Source organism: Papaver somniferum, unplaced genomic scaffold (genome assembly GCF_003573695.1).
Source record: "Papaver somniferum cultivar HN1 unplaced genomic scaffold, ASM357369v1 unplaced-scaffold_133, whole genome shotgun sequence".
In the NCBI taxonomy this organism is placed as follows: Eukaryota; Viridiplantae; Streptophyta; class Magnoliopsida; order Ranunculales; family Papaveraceae; genus Papaver; species Papaver somniferum.
In genome coordinates, this window is record NW_020622492.1 from 18,051,621 (window position 1) to 18,067,311 (window position 15,691).

A 15,691-nucleotide genomic window follows, 5' to 3' on the forward strand; every position below is an offset into this window, starting at 1 on the left:
ATTGTAATACTGTTCCCTTGCGAGTTCGAATTTCGCACCTTGAGTAATCCCACTGTTTCGGTGCCAGAGATTATGTAACTGAAATAAAATTCTCAAAAACTAAATAAAAAACTAAAAAAAAACTAAAAATAAAAACTAAAGCTACCGACTGCTCCCCGGCAGCGGCGCCAAAATTTGATGCATGTCTTAGGTGCACAAATTAATTCACTTATATTCTACTTTACTAATGGATAATATAGTAGTAAATAAGATTCGTTCACACGAAGAGCAGGGAGATTTAGTTGTCAACAATGTCACAAGGGGGATTTGTTTTAGATTTAAAGTAAAATCAAAGCAATTAAAAATAATAAAGTTGAAAGCAACGGAGAGAAATATGATCAGAGAATCCTTCTTCGTTACTAAACAGTCATCAAAGTAGCATATTTATCTATTCTTTATTAATCACAGATTATCACCAATCATAGAATAGCATGTACGCTTAGCCATACCAAAATTCCTTATATCAATGGAAAACATGTATGCTTAGTCACTCCAAATTCTATCCGTCTGAACCACCTTGAGGTACGGTTACAAGATGTAATTTAGTCGAATGGCTTAAGGTTTATGAACTTAGGTTTGATCCTAGCAGTTAAACTCAGTGCGCTTGGTCCACTTACTAGGGTTGTTTTCACTTGCGATTGCTCCACAGAATCCCTCTGCAAGGTTTCCCAAATTCTACTTGTGTAAGAGTTATTCCACAATTACGGATATCCTAACTCATTACTAGCATTAAATTTACTAAAAAATTGACTTAGTCGGCCACCTAAATAATTTATCAATCAATCATAAAATTATTATGGTAAAAACACACGATAATCATACGAATAATTATAGATAAATTTATATGCTAAATTGAATCATGAAATAGAAACAAGAATTCGTCCCCAATCACTAAGAAGTTTAGATACTCATGGGATTAGCAAAACCCATGAGTTTCATATGATAAAATAGAAAAGAAATAGTTACGGTGATGAATCGCTCCAAAACCCTAGCTTTTCTTCTCTTGAGTTCTTCTCTCCAATGACTTGATTAAAGATTAAAAAATATTTCTCAAAAATAGTCTCTTATATAGTACCCAAGTTTTGGTTGCACCCATGCTTAGAATCCCGTGTAAAAATCAGTTGCCAATTGTAGCTAATTCCGAAAGCAGGTGTCCCAAAGTTTGGAAAACTTGTCAGTTCCATGGAGCTGACAGTGTTGACTCATTTTACTTTTCACGACAATTTTTCCTTTTCTCCCTAACTTCTCTTATGGTTGGAAGACCCATCCATAACCTCACCTGTGTTTCAAAGTTCCAACCTTAGCCTTCCTTGTTGTTACGTATGGTTGGGTAAACCACACCGTATGTTGCCCTGTTGTTACGTACGGTTTGGAAATATCACCGTGGCTATCACAACTTCCCTGGCTTCCTACTCCAAACCTTTCCAGCCAAATCCAATCTCGTTTTTCTTATACTGCATCCGTGAAAATCACTCTTTCCTTATCCAACTAGGTTTCATCTTCTCCACCACTACCCACAGCATCTTCTTGTCAAACTCCAACTTCGTCTGCATCACAGACTCAATCATCACCAAGCATCGTCATTCTTCCCTGACAGTAACTCCTTCTATCGCATCAAAAACTCAAGTCTCTGTTTCATCACTGTAATGGCAAAATCCATCGAGACTTCTATTCCTTCATCTCAGGCAGCATCAATTCCACGAGCTCAACATCATTAACCACTACACCAAATATGGGTTTTAGCAACTCAGATTCGCAACGGAAATGTAGCTGTTGCGAATTTTCAGTTCTGAATTTTTGTTGCTAAACATTAGCAACAGTCAGATGCTGTTGCTAATTTCGCAACTGTTTATTTTTCATGCATGCCAGTTACCCGTGTGACAAAAAACACCTGCGAACACTTTTTCTTCCGAGCATGCGAATATCGCGCGTGCATACTCCTCTTATCCAGATAATGTATCCCTCTTCGTTCATTTCAACCACTCGTCCTCTCTCTCTCTCTCAGAAAAAAAAACTCTCCCGCCATTGAAACCAGAGGAAGCTAGGTATGGATGAGGATCAGGGTTTCGTAGTTAGGGTTTAAATCGATTGATGATGTTTTTTCTGTTAGGGTTTGATAGTTAGGGTTTTGTAGATTGACAGTTTGGGTTTTGTGTTTTTTGTTTAAATCGATTAGTGATTTATTTTTTTTTGTGTATTTTGATAGATTGATACTTAGGGTTTTATGTATTTTGTTTAAATCTGTGTGATTCGATTCTATTTTTTGCAAGTATGGAGAAAGAATAGTTGTGATATGGATTTGATGAATTAGAAATTAGGGATTTGATTTTGGGTTTTATTCGTTTTGATGATGGAATCTTGGTGATGATTTGATCTGATGAGATTATTGTTTGAGTGATGACATTGACTTTCTGTGGTTGCAGGCAGTGGATTATGGTGTGAAGAGGCTTTGGGAAAGCAACAGCAAAGGGGTAAGTCTCTTGTATAGACTTTTGTTCTTTATGCATTGCAGATAACTTGTTTGTGATCACTTGTTAGGATTTACACATTAGTTATACAGGTCTTGGTCTGAGTTATTGAGATTTTTTACTTGTTTGCTGACATTGTTGTAATTGTCAACGTGAAGCCTATATCTGAAATCATTAGTTTGATTCTTATACCAAACTCGATATCCAGTTAAAACAAATATAGGCTAACAAACCAAACTCGATATCCAGTTTGTGGAATATATCTGTATCTTTGTAATCTACTTAAAAGTTGTTTTGGGTACTTTGTTGAAGTTGACTCTTTGGGTGGAGAAATTTGAAATCCGAATTCAACCTTTTGGTCTCCGTATCGAGAAAAAAATTTAAATTCAAAATCCCATCGTGTTTCAGTTCTTTCTCTCTTTCTTGGATACAACTAGAACAACAGAAAAAGAAAAGAACATTAAAAGAATTATAGAGATCTATAGAGTTACAATTTAAAGGAAGAAGAAAGAGTAGATACAAATCGATCCCTCCAAAACATGGTAAGTTTTCAAATGAAGTTAAAATCATGTTTGAGTCTCGATTGATACATGCTTTTAATTTGAATTTTAGTTGTTTTTGTAGATGTATTGGTGTTAGAAAAAAGCGTTGCCCTAAGATTATTTTACATGGGTCTTGATCTTTTTATGTTCTTTAACATCTCATTTTCTACATTCACAACAAGGTAAGTTTCGGATATATGAGTTATACCGGTAGGTATATAGTGATTTTCTCTTTCCCCATTTTCTCAAATAAAAATATGATGACGACCGATGCTCTTTCTTCCTGTATATGCAGGCTGTTGAAACATTTCTTCATTCCACCGATGGTAATTCATCTTCTAGAGGTATTTTTAATGGGTCTATTTTTCTATAAGTGTAAAGATTATTGGATTTTTTGCATTTAAATGTTTTAGAATTTTCAGTTATCAGAAAATCCCAATTTGCATCCAAACCCAGTAATTGGTTTTCTCACCGAATACCCACTTTCCTAATTGCAGCTTCATTTTTTTTTTCTTTGCCAAAAATTGGTTGTGACGGCCAAGATCGTTTTGCGGCAGCAGTATACTGCCGTTAACATAAATTAGGGTTTTGTAACTCGCGCGGCCAACCCACTTTGGGATATCGTCTAGTGGCTCCGCTTACGAGTTGGAAGGACTCTGATTGGCCGAAGCATTAGTGGGCCCACTGGTGTGCATGATGGTGCTTGTCCGACCATGTTAGGAGGTGGATAGACTTGATAAATCAATCGGCCAAAACGTACGGCCGTGATCGTTTTAAGACTAACATGGGCAGCCTGTATTAGATTCCTTAAGGAATTAGGTGTGTCGACCAAGCAACTTCCAACTTTATTTAAAAGTGTGTCTGGCGCTTTAGGAGTGATCTGATTGGTCGGTAGGAAAGAAGAGCCAATGGCCAACAAAATATGAGAAGGAGCCGCGACAAGGGGAGTTCGAGTTGGGGAAAGTTGACCGGCCAAGGGGCGGGGCCGATCTCTTTCCGCCACAGCCCTAGTCAGTCACGGTTCCCTCTTTTTCTTATTTCCAATTTTTGGTAGGATTTGCTCCTATTAGTTCCATGTTGGATCAATTTCCTAGCGTTCCTAGGATTAGTTTCGACCAATAGGGTTCGAAATATCGCGCAGGGCGCAAAAAACCTAATTTTTGCAAACAGGTAAAATTAGGTTAGAAAATTGAATTCCGTTAGCTGACACAAAATTAAACAATTTTCGATAAATTATTTGTCCGTTGGCACAAGAAACCTCTTTATCAGAGAGTGGTGCAACTTGCGTTTCTTGAGTATATTCATGCAGATCTTAATACTGAACTTTCACCCTCCTGGTTGGATTGCCGCACTGAGTTGTCTAATCCCAGCTCAGCATTCAAGACATCAAATTTATTTGGCGAAATAACTACAGTGGTTTCATTTAAAGCATTGTAGATTGGGTACACGAAGAGATGGACTGTAATGCACTTATGTTGTTTGTAGAAATGCTACTTGAGAATCATCATTTTTAGTTAAACTTTGATCTTTACATCGTTTTGCGGGGTATGTGGAGTTAGGACCTGAACACGGAGGTAAGTTATACGGATTGATTTAACCTTCTCTACTGTAAAATGTTGAACATATACATGGGTTCTAAGAGCATATGTATGAAATTCAACATGCCTAATATGCTAATTTTTGTATTTGACAAATGTCTATCTATGAAATTCTAAGCATCACTCTCTAGGATAATAACAGCTTATGTAATCAACTACTCCAAGTTCTTAAATTCTACTTTACTACAATTAGACTGTTTTTCAATTTTTTACATTGTTTTCCTTCATAGGAAAGGTCAAGGGTACTTTTCCGCTTTGCGGATTTGATCGATAAACATACCGATGAACTTGCAGCACTTGAGACGTGGGACAGTGGAAAGCCCCATGAAGTTCTCACGTCTATTTAGATATTATCCGGGCGAGTTAAATTTAATTTTACTTATGTCAACTGTAATCACTTTTTAGATTGACTTGAATGTTTTAAGATTTTGTTTTGCTTGAAACGTACCAGGATGGAAAGATAAGATTCATGGTCTCACAGTTCAGGCTGATGGTCTGTACCATGTGCAAACCCTACATGAGCCCATTGGAGTTGCTAGACAAATTATTCCGTGGAATTTTCCACTTCTCATGTTTGCGTGGAAGGTCGGACCCGCTTTAGCTACTGGTAACTGTTGTGTCCTAAAGACAGCAGAACAAACGCCGTTGTCTGCTCTCTATGCGGGGAAGCTGCTCCATGAATTGGGTTCTGTTAATTCATTGGCAACGGTTTAGTCCTCATTTCTGAATGCATGCTTTAGGTTTCTTAGTTCTGTGTTGTTCATTGCAGGCCGGCCTTCCTGAGGGTGTTCTGAATGTGATTTCTGGATTTGGTCCTACGGCTGGTGCAGCACTTGCCAGTCATATGGATGTAGACAAGGTTTGTTTACCTCTTAGGAAGGATATATATTTAATTTTATAGAATGAACATAATAATTTGTTCTCTCAAGTATTAACAAAGAAAACGCCGACTTCTTTGCAGCTTGCCTTCACAGGATCAACTGTAACCGGCAAGATTGTTACTGAACTTGCTGGTAGAAGCAACCTTAAGCCAGTTACTCTGGAGCTTGGAGGGAAATCCCCATTCATTGTATGTGAAGATGCCGACATTGACAAGGCTGTTGAAACCGCCCACTTTGCTCTGTTCTTTAACCAGGTACGTGAATCCAATGATTTTCTTGCATGAAGTACCATGGACAAGCTTACGTAGATAGAATTATCGAATTTCAAGATCCTAAACGTGATTTGTCTACAGGGACAATGCTGCAATGCCGTGTCTCGTACTTTTGTACATGAAAAAGTGTATGACGAGTTCATAGAGAAATCAAAGGCTCGTGCTATGAAACGTGTTGTTGGTGATCCCTTCCAGAGGGGTGTCGAACAAGGTCCTCAGGTGAATTATCTCCACTTTGCATCGAAAAGATCAAATCAGGAACTGGGTCTTGTAGTCTGTCATCATTTCTTATAGAGTGTTTCTGTCTATACTGATCGGCTTAAAAAGCTCAGTCAGTTAGGCAAATCCCTTTTATTCTCTTGGTTTGTTCACTGATATTGTCGCATTCCCAAATAAATATATCAGATTGATTTAGAGCAATTTGAGAAGGTTATGAATTACATCAAATCTGGCGTTGAAAGTGGTGCTACCATTGAAACTGGCGGTGCGAGATTTAGCGATAAGGGCTTCTATATTCAGCCTACTGTCTTCTCAAATGTTCAGGTATCTTAACACCTCTGTCTATGGGAGTACGGGTATGTAAATCACATCTAGCATGTCATCAAAGACCTCATTGAGATATGTTTGGCTTGGCAGAGGCTGTATCAAAAAGGGGACGTAGTTAGAGAATTAAAAGAACATTAAGGTGTAAAGCAAAATATGTTAGTTGCATATTTCGCCAAAAAATGCTTATCAAATCCTTTTATGTACATGTAAAATAGATTTACTCTTTGTTTGTCCTTGAAGTATTCAGCTGAAATCTTACCACCTTTTTCCTGTCTTTCATATTTACTTGCTTCCAATTTGCCAATTGAAATCTTACCACCTTTAATAATAAAGATGTACTAAAATTTGTTGGACCCAGTGATATATACTCTCTCAGGAATCATGGTGGTAGTGTTATAATCTCACCTTTAAGATGAGCTTATGTAGGATTTATTTACTATAAATTTCTTAAAGGTCCTAATGATGAGCTAAGTTCTGCAAGGATAGCATCATTATGGTTGTTTGTTTTAACTTAAAAAGGTTTTTATGTTATTTGTTTTTGCAGAAGAAGTCTGAACCAAGAGAGGAAACTAGACTACTGTTTTTTGGGTACAATATAGATGTGTTCGCCATTGGTAACTTGGAGTTAGATAACTGAAGTGGCTCTTCTGTGCAGGTAGATGGGAGCATTCTTTTACTGAAAAACAATCCGTATGATTAAGTCATGGAGGTAATTTATCCTAAATTTTGTTTTAGTCCTCAAGATTATTAGGTTAGCAAATTATTCACCAGTTGCGATAACTAGGTGTGCCTCCATAGGAAAGTTGGGATTTCATTTCAGCATGCCTTTGGCTAATATTTTTTTTTTACATCGTACAAGCTGGCAACTAACAAATCAAATTTTAATCTATTGCGTCATATATTATAGATATCTCATTGAGTGGGTGGAATTTCCCATTCACAAACTCCTGGTAAGTTCATTTGATTATGCTTGGAGCCTATTTTTGCTGAAATTTGTTGATATTAACCTTTGGATTTCACTTTCTTGCGACGTATTACACTTAATGATCTTTTTGCTGCCGGATTATGCCGTTGACGATCTTTCTCTGGTAAGTCTCTGTTGTGATCTAACTGCATTACAATGAAACTTACTGGTATAAGTAAATAGAGATTTCAGTATGGCTTGAGATGTAATTTGAAATCTGTCAGGTTGGGATTTAATGGTTGGAGGTTGGGACTTGAGATTATAGTGCTGAATCCTTACCAAGTCTTCAAGGAAGCTACACTGCTGCTGTCAGAAGCCGATGGTTAGCAGCCATCATAAGAACCAGTTTATAAAATCAAAACAACAAGGTAAGATGCTTCTCTCAGATTTGCCTAATAATTATTTTTCATTCTGTTTACTAGTCCTGAAAGTATCTTTTTTTTCTGAAAAAAAATGCAGATATGGCACATACGAAAAGAAATCACTATAATTCTATGATGTTGAGGAGGAATGCGGGAAACTTGGTCCAGTGGAGCTAGTTAAGGTACGCATAGAACCCTTATGATGTTGTTCCTAATTTTCCTGTATGAAATATATCCATTGAGTCTTGGAGATTATTGACAAAGAATACAAGAGTTGTTACAACATGGACATAGATTGTTCCAATACCATTGAAAGGCATATACTAGTTGCGCGTGATATTAATTTCTCGACAGTTTTGTTAGTTCAATTTTCATTTTCCCTTCATTCTCTTTATGAGAATAGTGATGTTTTTTTACTTCTCTTGGTTTCCAATATGATTCATCTGTTGACCGCGTACTACAACTGGTGGTCATGACTAAAAATCCAAAACTATTGTTTGAGTCGTGACTGAGCATATTTCTCTTGCTTGAAGACAATGTCTCCCAGTGTTGATTGTTGAGATAAAAATTTACATGTTACTTTTTTGTTTGCAGGTATGCGAGAGCCATCCTCAGGGAGTTGCTGGTGAGATTTAAAGATACTAATTACTAAGGATGCTTACAAGTGTATATAGAGCTAATGAATGGAAGATGGTAAGTACTGCAGCACTTTTGCGTACAAAATTCTTTTTATCATTATAGTTGTTAGAGTTCGACAGTAAACTAAGTTAGTCTTATTGAAATCAAGAGTAACTCATGTATACCATGTGCAGATGAACATATAGTTGATTCGTTCTCTTCTTTTGTAATTTTCTTAAATGTTGTTCATATGTATGATTGAACATATCAATGTCAATATAAGCAATAGTGAGTATTTGGAGAATATGATTGCTCTTCTAGTTGTTCTTAAAGAGTTATTTGTAGAATATGATTGATGGATTGAATCTCTGGGTCATGGGTAGTTGCAGGATAAAATAAAATGGGTCACCAGAGGCCGACCTTTTTTTTGTTAAAAATTAGCAACAGCTACTAACTGTTGCTAAACTTTTATTGCGACTTTTTGGGTCAGTCTTCGTGGACTCAGTCAAGATTTAGCAACAAACGGTAAAATCTTAGCAATTGTTCTTATCTGTTGCAAATAAAATTCGTCGCAACTGCACTTAGCTTTTGCGGAAACAGCTGCGAATCCAAATTCGCCACAGTTATATCTGCGTTGCGAAAATTCGCTCGCCCCCCTTCGCAACAGCTGAACGCTGTTGCGACCTCGTTTTGCAACAGCGGGAGCCGCGAAAGCCCATTTTTGGTGTAGTGAACGGAAGAAACTAACTCCATTATTCACTGCCAATTCCTTCCATCAGCTTCTCGTCATTAATCACCAAGAATAACAGTGGTCCAAAGCTCTCTGTTGTGACTCGAGCTCGAGTTCAATGTCAGCAACCATCATTCTTCATCACTACCGAGCTCGAGTTATTGTCAGTTTTATAACCCATCTTTATCTCTCGGTCTTAGCAAGCAGCAAACTCAAGTTCTCCATACCAAACTTCATTGATCACCGAGACATGATTATGGTAGCTACATCATCATCTCGTCACTGAGTAACCATTCTCACTGTCTTCTAAACTCGAGAAGCAACAACCAGTCTGTACTAGAAATGCAGTCCGTACTCTTTCTATATTTTATCCATTTCATCATCGACTGTCGATAATGGCAGCAGCTCCATTATCCATCCATGGGTATCATATCTTCTCACCTCGAGCTCCATCTTCTTTACTGATTTCGAGTTTAACTGCAAACAAATAACCACTATCCTTCGCAGATTCGAACCCCGGTTTAACTATGACGCCTGATTGACAGTATGAAGAAGATGATGAAGGTGATAGCCCTGACTCGCTTTAAACGCCCATAAACTCTTCATATGACGTCAGAATGACTCCATTCGTTCGTCGTTGGCTTCGTCTTTTTGTCATCTTCGATATGATATCAAGGACTCCTAGAGTCGAACGAGTTCCACTTGGTCTTTGGCCCTTCTCCTCTTATAGCTAACTTCTTCTTTTGTAGTGCATATTCACTTCTTTTGGACGATTCTCCTAATGACACACAAATAAGAGAAAACAAACGCAATATTCATCATATTCTTGACGAGTTTAGTTGGAGACAATTTATTTTTTGTATCCTAAATATTAAGTCAAAAGATGATCATGTGAAAATTACCTTGAACATCTTACATGATTTGTGTGAGACAGTCATTTGATGTTAACTTATGAAGGTTCGTATTGATCATTCGATCACTCGAAAATTACTTGAAGCTAATGGTATGTGTGAGATTACCATTGCCGTCTTCTAAGGATGTTTGAATGATTGAAATGATAGTTTAGAACAATTACCTATGCCTGGATACAACACGGTATGCATACTTAGTATGCGAACTGTATTGGTACAATTCAGGTTTAGGAACCTTGTTTGCGTACCTAGTATGCGAACGGTTTAACCTGTGAAGGTCCGAGAACCTTGTTTGCGTACCTAGTATGCATACAATTTTACTTGAGTTAGCTCCGGGACGGCTGTTTACGAACCGGGTTTGCGAACGGCTTGACAGACCAAGGTCAGGAGCTGCTGTTCGCATACCTAGTTTGCGAACACATTGGTTAAGTTCTAAAATCGGGTAATATATTATTCTCATACTCATGAACTAAAACATTTATGAATTAAGGAATGTAATCTTTGCAAACCGTGGCTTAATGTTAATGAATTGATTCTTGTATAAGTACTTTGTACGATTATGAATCAATCCGACTTTGTTTCAATTTCATCATATATATTTCTATGAGATCGTGAACAATTGAACAACTCTATGTGAAACATAATTAAATTCATTTGATTATCTTTCATGATTGATTGATCATCATATTTGATCTAGAAGTGTTAGATGAATATGGTTAAGACAAAAGTGTTCAAATGGCTAACATCGGTTAACTGTTACTGAGCCAACTCAATATAAACGTTTAGGTACGGTTACCTATATCTAAATGAAGGTATATTTCATTTGTTTCTAACAAGCTAAGACCATCTAATGGTGGAGATTGATTACTTTATTTTTAAGCAGACTTAGCTTGGATCTTAAATCAGGATTTCATCTAACGATAAATATTGAATGCTTTGTTACTAAGCTATCTTATCTTTGATTGAAAGCAACCCTGATTTGAAAGACTATATAAGGGAGAACTCTAGCAACTGGAAAACCTAATCCCGACACTTTCCTGTGTCCTATTCGCAAACTAGAGTCGATTCTCCTTTAACCTAGGTTTTTCCAAAACCATTATAGGTTAACGACTTTAAGACTTCATTTGGGACTCATGAAGCCAGATCTAACTATTTTCTCTGTAGTTGTGTATTTTGATCTTACTTGTTCCACCATATTGAGTTTTATCTTCTCTAAGATTTACTCGAGATTTATCTCCGTTAGGTATGTGTTTATGGGTAAAAACTGTTTCTGCTGGTTTTGGTAAATTTGGGTGTGTGGATGAGAAACGAATCTAAACCCTAAAAAAATGCACTGCACGGGAGTACTTTAGATTCGAGAGATCAATCTGTACAATCCTGGCCTAAACCAAGAAATGGCCGTTCCAGGCTTGCTTCGGTCACAAAGTGAAGGAGAAGGGTTGGTCTTAGGGAGGGAAGCGAAGAAGGTGTTGAAATCAGAATGGTTAATTCTGAAGGTGTGGCTATTTTATGACTTGTATCAGAATATGAACTGGCTTGCGGAATGTAAGCTACCGGTTCTTTGGGTTCTCTGGATACTGTGTTCTGGTTCTGACCAAAACTTGTTGTTTGGTGGAAATAGGTGAAACCTATTTATACAAGTCATAATTGAACGCACCCTGGTTTCACAGGAAGTGGGAGTGACTGAGTGATGGAAGAGTGGAGCAATGTGTAACTTCCAGAAACCACGCCTCCACGATGAAGGAAACAAGTTTGTTTTCACCCATTACTTCTTGCCACCACTAACTGCCCTGTTTCCTGACACTTTCTTATAATGGGCGTGTTGCACGCCGCGCGCTGTAAACCGCCAGACCAATACCCTGATGAGTATCCCCCAGTTTGTGACATGTTTGATTTCTCGAGTGTTTTCGTGGAAAACGTGTAGCAGTCTGCTACACGTGGAAAGTCAAAGTCAAGAGACTTACCACAGGAAAATAACACGTGATGCTATTAGGCTTGTCTTGTCTGGTCGCCAGAAACTTGCCACATGCCTGTCAATTCCATGGCGAATTTGGACGGATAAGATTGTATCTCATGAGAAAGAGTGGCCATTGATTATGGCCATAGCCTGTTGGCGCCTGTCAATAACACAGTGGCGCCATTGATACATGTTAATTGTTTGAGAACATAAAAATATTTTCAGACATATATTTACAGTAACTAAAAGATATCTTTTCAAACTAACAGTTTAAATAAATTAGCAGACCTACACAGAGCAACTAAATTACTTACCAGCATATGTTAAACTACCTCTAAGTGTGTTTGCACTAATATAATGGTTCAACAGAATCTTGTAGGTTGAGTACCTCTTCGACTGAGTCTGTAAGTTCTTGAACTTGTTTACCTTCTATTGGTTCAACAGAATCTTGTATGTTGAGTACCTCTTCGACTGAGTTTGTAAGTTCTTTAACTTGCTTACCTTGTAATGGTTCAACAGAATCTTGTATGTTGAGTACCTCTTCGACTGAGTCTGTGAGTTCTTGAACTTGATTACCTTCTTCCAAAGTTGGTTTCCACGAACCAAATTCAGCTAACATCCTGAGAGCAATCTTCACTCTCTTCCTGTTTATGTTCTCATGGTATTGGATCTTCTTACCATCTAGATCCCAGAAGTCTCCACGCTTCACCAAGCACTTCATGAACAAGCAGACGTGCATTGCGCAGTCCAAACCCTGTTGCTTTAGTACCGTGTAATGGTCTAAAATTGTAGTTACTGGTTCACCTGTCTCAACATATTTTATACCCATTTGGTTCAGGACTGGAGTCAATTTTTGGACCATGACATTGTACTGCTCGTTGTATCTTTTGTAGTGATAAGTGGTGTTGAAGATCAACCACCTTACACCTATCAATGTAAGAAGCACCCAATGGAAGGGTTTCTGATCCGGGGCTTGTAGACACATCGGTATCAACAACATTGCGTCATTGCCATCCACTGTGTAATTGTTCATCAACATATCTGGAATCCCACTTGTTTTCACTTTATTTGCATATTTGCTTGCTACTGCACACCTCATTATTTGTTGCATCACTTTCTTGGCGTTTAGTTTGTTTTTGACAGATAACAACAATAATTCATTCATTTATGCATCATGTATATTTGAACCATCCCTAGTACACTAAATTGTTTAATCTCACATAAATAAGGTTTCAACTACGATAATGTAGAACTAGATAAGTTTATGTAACAAGTTATTCAAAAGACAGATTAAGAGTTTTGGTTACTTACATAACACTTTGTAGACATAATTAAGTGCTTCTTCCCATAGTATGCCGACTTAGATGGATTTTGCATCTTTGATTGCAGCATGTTGGTGTAGTAGTCAACAATCTCACTGTTAATGTTCTGGTTATCCATTAGATATTAGAGATGCCTTCCATAGACGATCTCTTCTAGTACATTGTTGAAATAAAAGGTACATGCTCTGGTACTGCATATGGAAAGATTATGTTAACTCCCTGATATAATATAACATATTATTTGTTGAAGCATTACATATTAGAAAATTCTAACTGCAACTTGGATTTTACAATCGTCTTTTCGCAGATATTGCATGGCATCAACTTTCACTGTTTATACCTATAAATAAACATGCAATTTGTTACAGAGTTACGTACCATTTTTTTGCTTGCTCAAAGAATGGACGAAGGACCTCTTGTTCCGCCATGGTGCAGGATTTCCATAGGTTGAGGTTTTCTGGCTTCTTCAGCGGTTTTGGCTCAGGTGGAGTCACATCAACGTAATCATCAAGGTCGATTACTATCGGTTCTTCTTCAACACCTCCCCCTTTCTTCTTTCCTTTTCCTCCTCTGGTCCTCTTCTTCACTTTATCATCAAGTGTGTATTTATCAGGCGCATTCCTTGATGACCTTGTGTTATACCTCCTTGCTCTTCCAGTAGCTTCAGACTGATTCCTTTGCCTTTGCATCGCTTCAGAATCATCATCGTCTTGGGTGGTGTCTTCCTCTTCAGTTGGTCCATCAATTTCATCTAATTTGAATAGAACTTTAAGGCCTTCCAACACATTATCATCATCTGGAGTGTCAGAATCACCCTATTCTGTTTTCTGTGTAGGAGTATATTCCGTTTGTTGAGTTGGAGCATCTTCCATCTTTTCTGGAGGAGTAGGAGTAAATATTCCGGCAGTGATAGCACCGAAGCTTGCGAAGGTTAGGGTAGTACCTGCAGGGAAATAATCTGATTAGATTAAAAGGCAAGAGTCTTATGTAAATAGTATCAACATATTATTGTTTACTCATTGTTTTTTGGGATCTACAATTGTTTTTGATTCTTCTATTGTTAGTAAAAAGGTATCAACATCTGTTGTTGATCCTATCTGATGGGATAACTCCTGTTGTTGATACCATCAAATGGTATCAACTCCTCTTGTTGATACCATCAAATGGTATTAACTCCTCTTGTTGATTCCATTTTTATTTGGTCAACTACTGTTGTTTATCCATATAACATTAGCATTAAAACCAAAAACAAAACTAGCATTATATCTCTAGTTTCTATACAACAAAATTTCATATGTTATAGTGTTCATTTGTCATAGTGAAAGAACCTAAACTGAAACTTGTTTAATCAACATTATTAACATACTTGCATTTTGCAGAGCATAATCATACTTGCATACATTTTCAATTGTGCAGAACAGAAATTGAGTACTTCTCCAACTGAGTTAGTGAATGATACATATAGGGACATAACCTGATCTCTCTGGAAGTATAACCTTAAGTGGAGGAGTTTAATAAATAAGTATATCTCCCACCATCTCCGCTTCCTGCATGTCTGTACTCCTTTCTCCTTCCTTTACTTTATTCTCCTCTTCTAACTGTTGAGCTGATTTACTAATATCTGCAATTACATTAGCAATCTGTAGATTCACTTCCTCATATGAGTTACCAGTATCTTCAACCACATTAGCAATCTGAAGATTCGCTTCCTCTTGTCTTCTTCTTTCTTCTTTTGCTAAACCGAATCCCATCCTCCATCTTGCCAATAAATTTGGGTCTACATCTACATTGACCTTCAATCCACTCTGATAACCCTTCTTAAAGCTTTTCTCCAAATCAGTTTCACCTGCATATGAAAGTGACAGTGCCAGTTGACTTGATTCTTGTTCTTCTTCTATATTCAAGTCAGCTTCATTCTTCTTTTCAGACGGTTCTTCATTTCTAACAGCTTCCAACTCAGCTTTAGTCTCCTTTCCAGATGATTCTTCACCTGTATTCTCCACTGGAGTTAATTCAGTCTCAAGCATATCCTTGACTGCTCTGTTGATTTCCTGTTGAGTACTCTCTGACCTTGCTCTTGCTCTATGGAGATTTTTCTCCTTTTCTTCCCATTGCTTCACTTTTTCAGCAATTTCTTTAAGTCTCGCTTTATCTTCAGGCTTCAACTGCATCTTGTCCTTGGTGTTGTCAATAAGTTTCTTCATCCTATTGATGTCTTTGCTTGCCCCCTTCTTTGATATGTTATCTTCTGCTTGTCAAGTTCAAGATTAATGTTTTCCTCTGTAAGATCCTCATTCCTCTGTCTCTCTATTTCCAATTGTCGTGCTGGTGCCGACAGATCAATCAAATACATCTCTTCATCTGTCACCGGATCAACAAAATCTTCATGAACCTGCAAATCGGCATAAAAATACAGTTAGAAATTTTTTTTTTTTGTCATTAATATTTTTTTTCTCAATTTTTTACCATAATATATCTTTC

General features: G+C 37.4%; 1 protein-coding gene across 5 annotated transcripts; it reads left to right on the forward strand.

Moving 5' to 3' along the window:
• The first annotated feature begins 2,026 nt into the window (after window positions 1-2,026).
• On the forward strand, window positions 2,027-8,486 carry LOC113333532 (aldehyde dehydrogenase family 2 member B4, mitochondrial-like). 5 transcript variants are annotated; one of them, XM_026579966.1, is made up of 10 exons: window positions 2,027-2,084; window positions 2,463-2,510; window positions 3,345-5,506; window positions 5,609-5,782; window positions 5,882-6,019; window positions 6,206-6,343; window positions 6,891-7,434; window positions 7,535-7,678; window positions 7,770-7,854; window positions 8,267-8,486. In XM_026579966.1, exons 3-7 carry the CDS (start codon window positions 5,375-5,377, stop codon window positions 6,981-6,983), a joined length of 675 nt encoding a protein of 224 aa, XP_026435751.1. In that variant the 5' UTR covers window positions 2,027-2,084; window positions 2,463-2,510; window positions 3,345-5,374; the 3' UTR covers window positions 6,984-7,434; window positions 7,535-7,678; window positions 7,770-7,854; window positions 8,267-8,486. The 5 variants fall into 5 exon arrangements, with proteins under 5 accessions (XP_026435751.1, XP_026435752.1, XP_026435753.1 ...); XM_026579967.1 differs by having other exon boundaries at window positions 2,069-2,084; window positions 2,916-5,506; XM_026579968.1 differs by lacking the exons at window positions 2,027-2,084; window positions 2,463-2,510 and having other exon boundaries at window positions 2,587-5,506; window positions 6,891-7,055; window positions 7,254-7,434.
• Window positions 8,487-15,691: the final 7,205 nt, after the last annotated feature.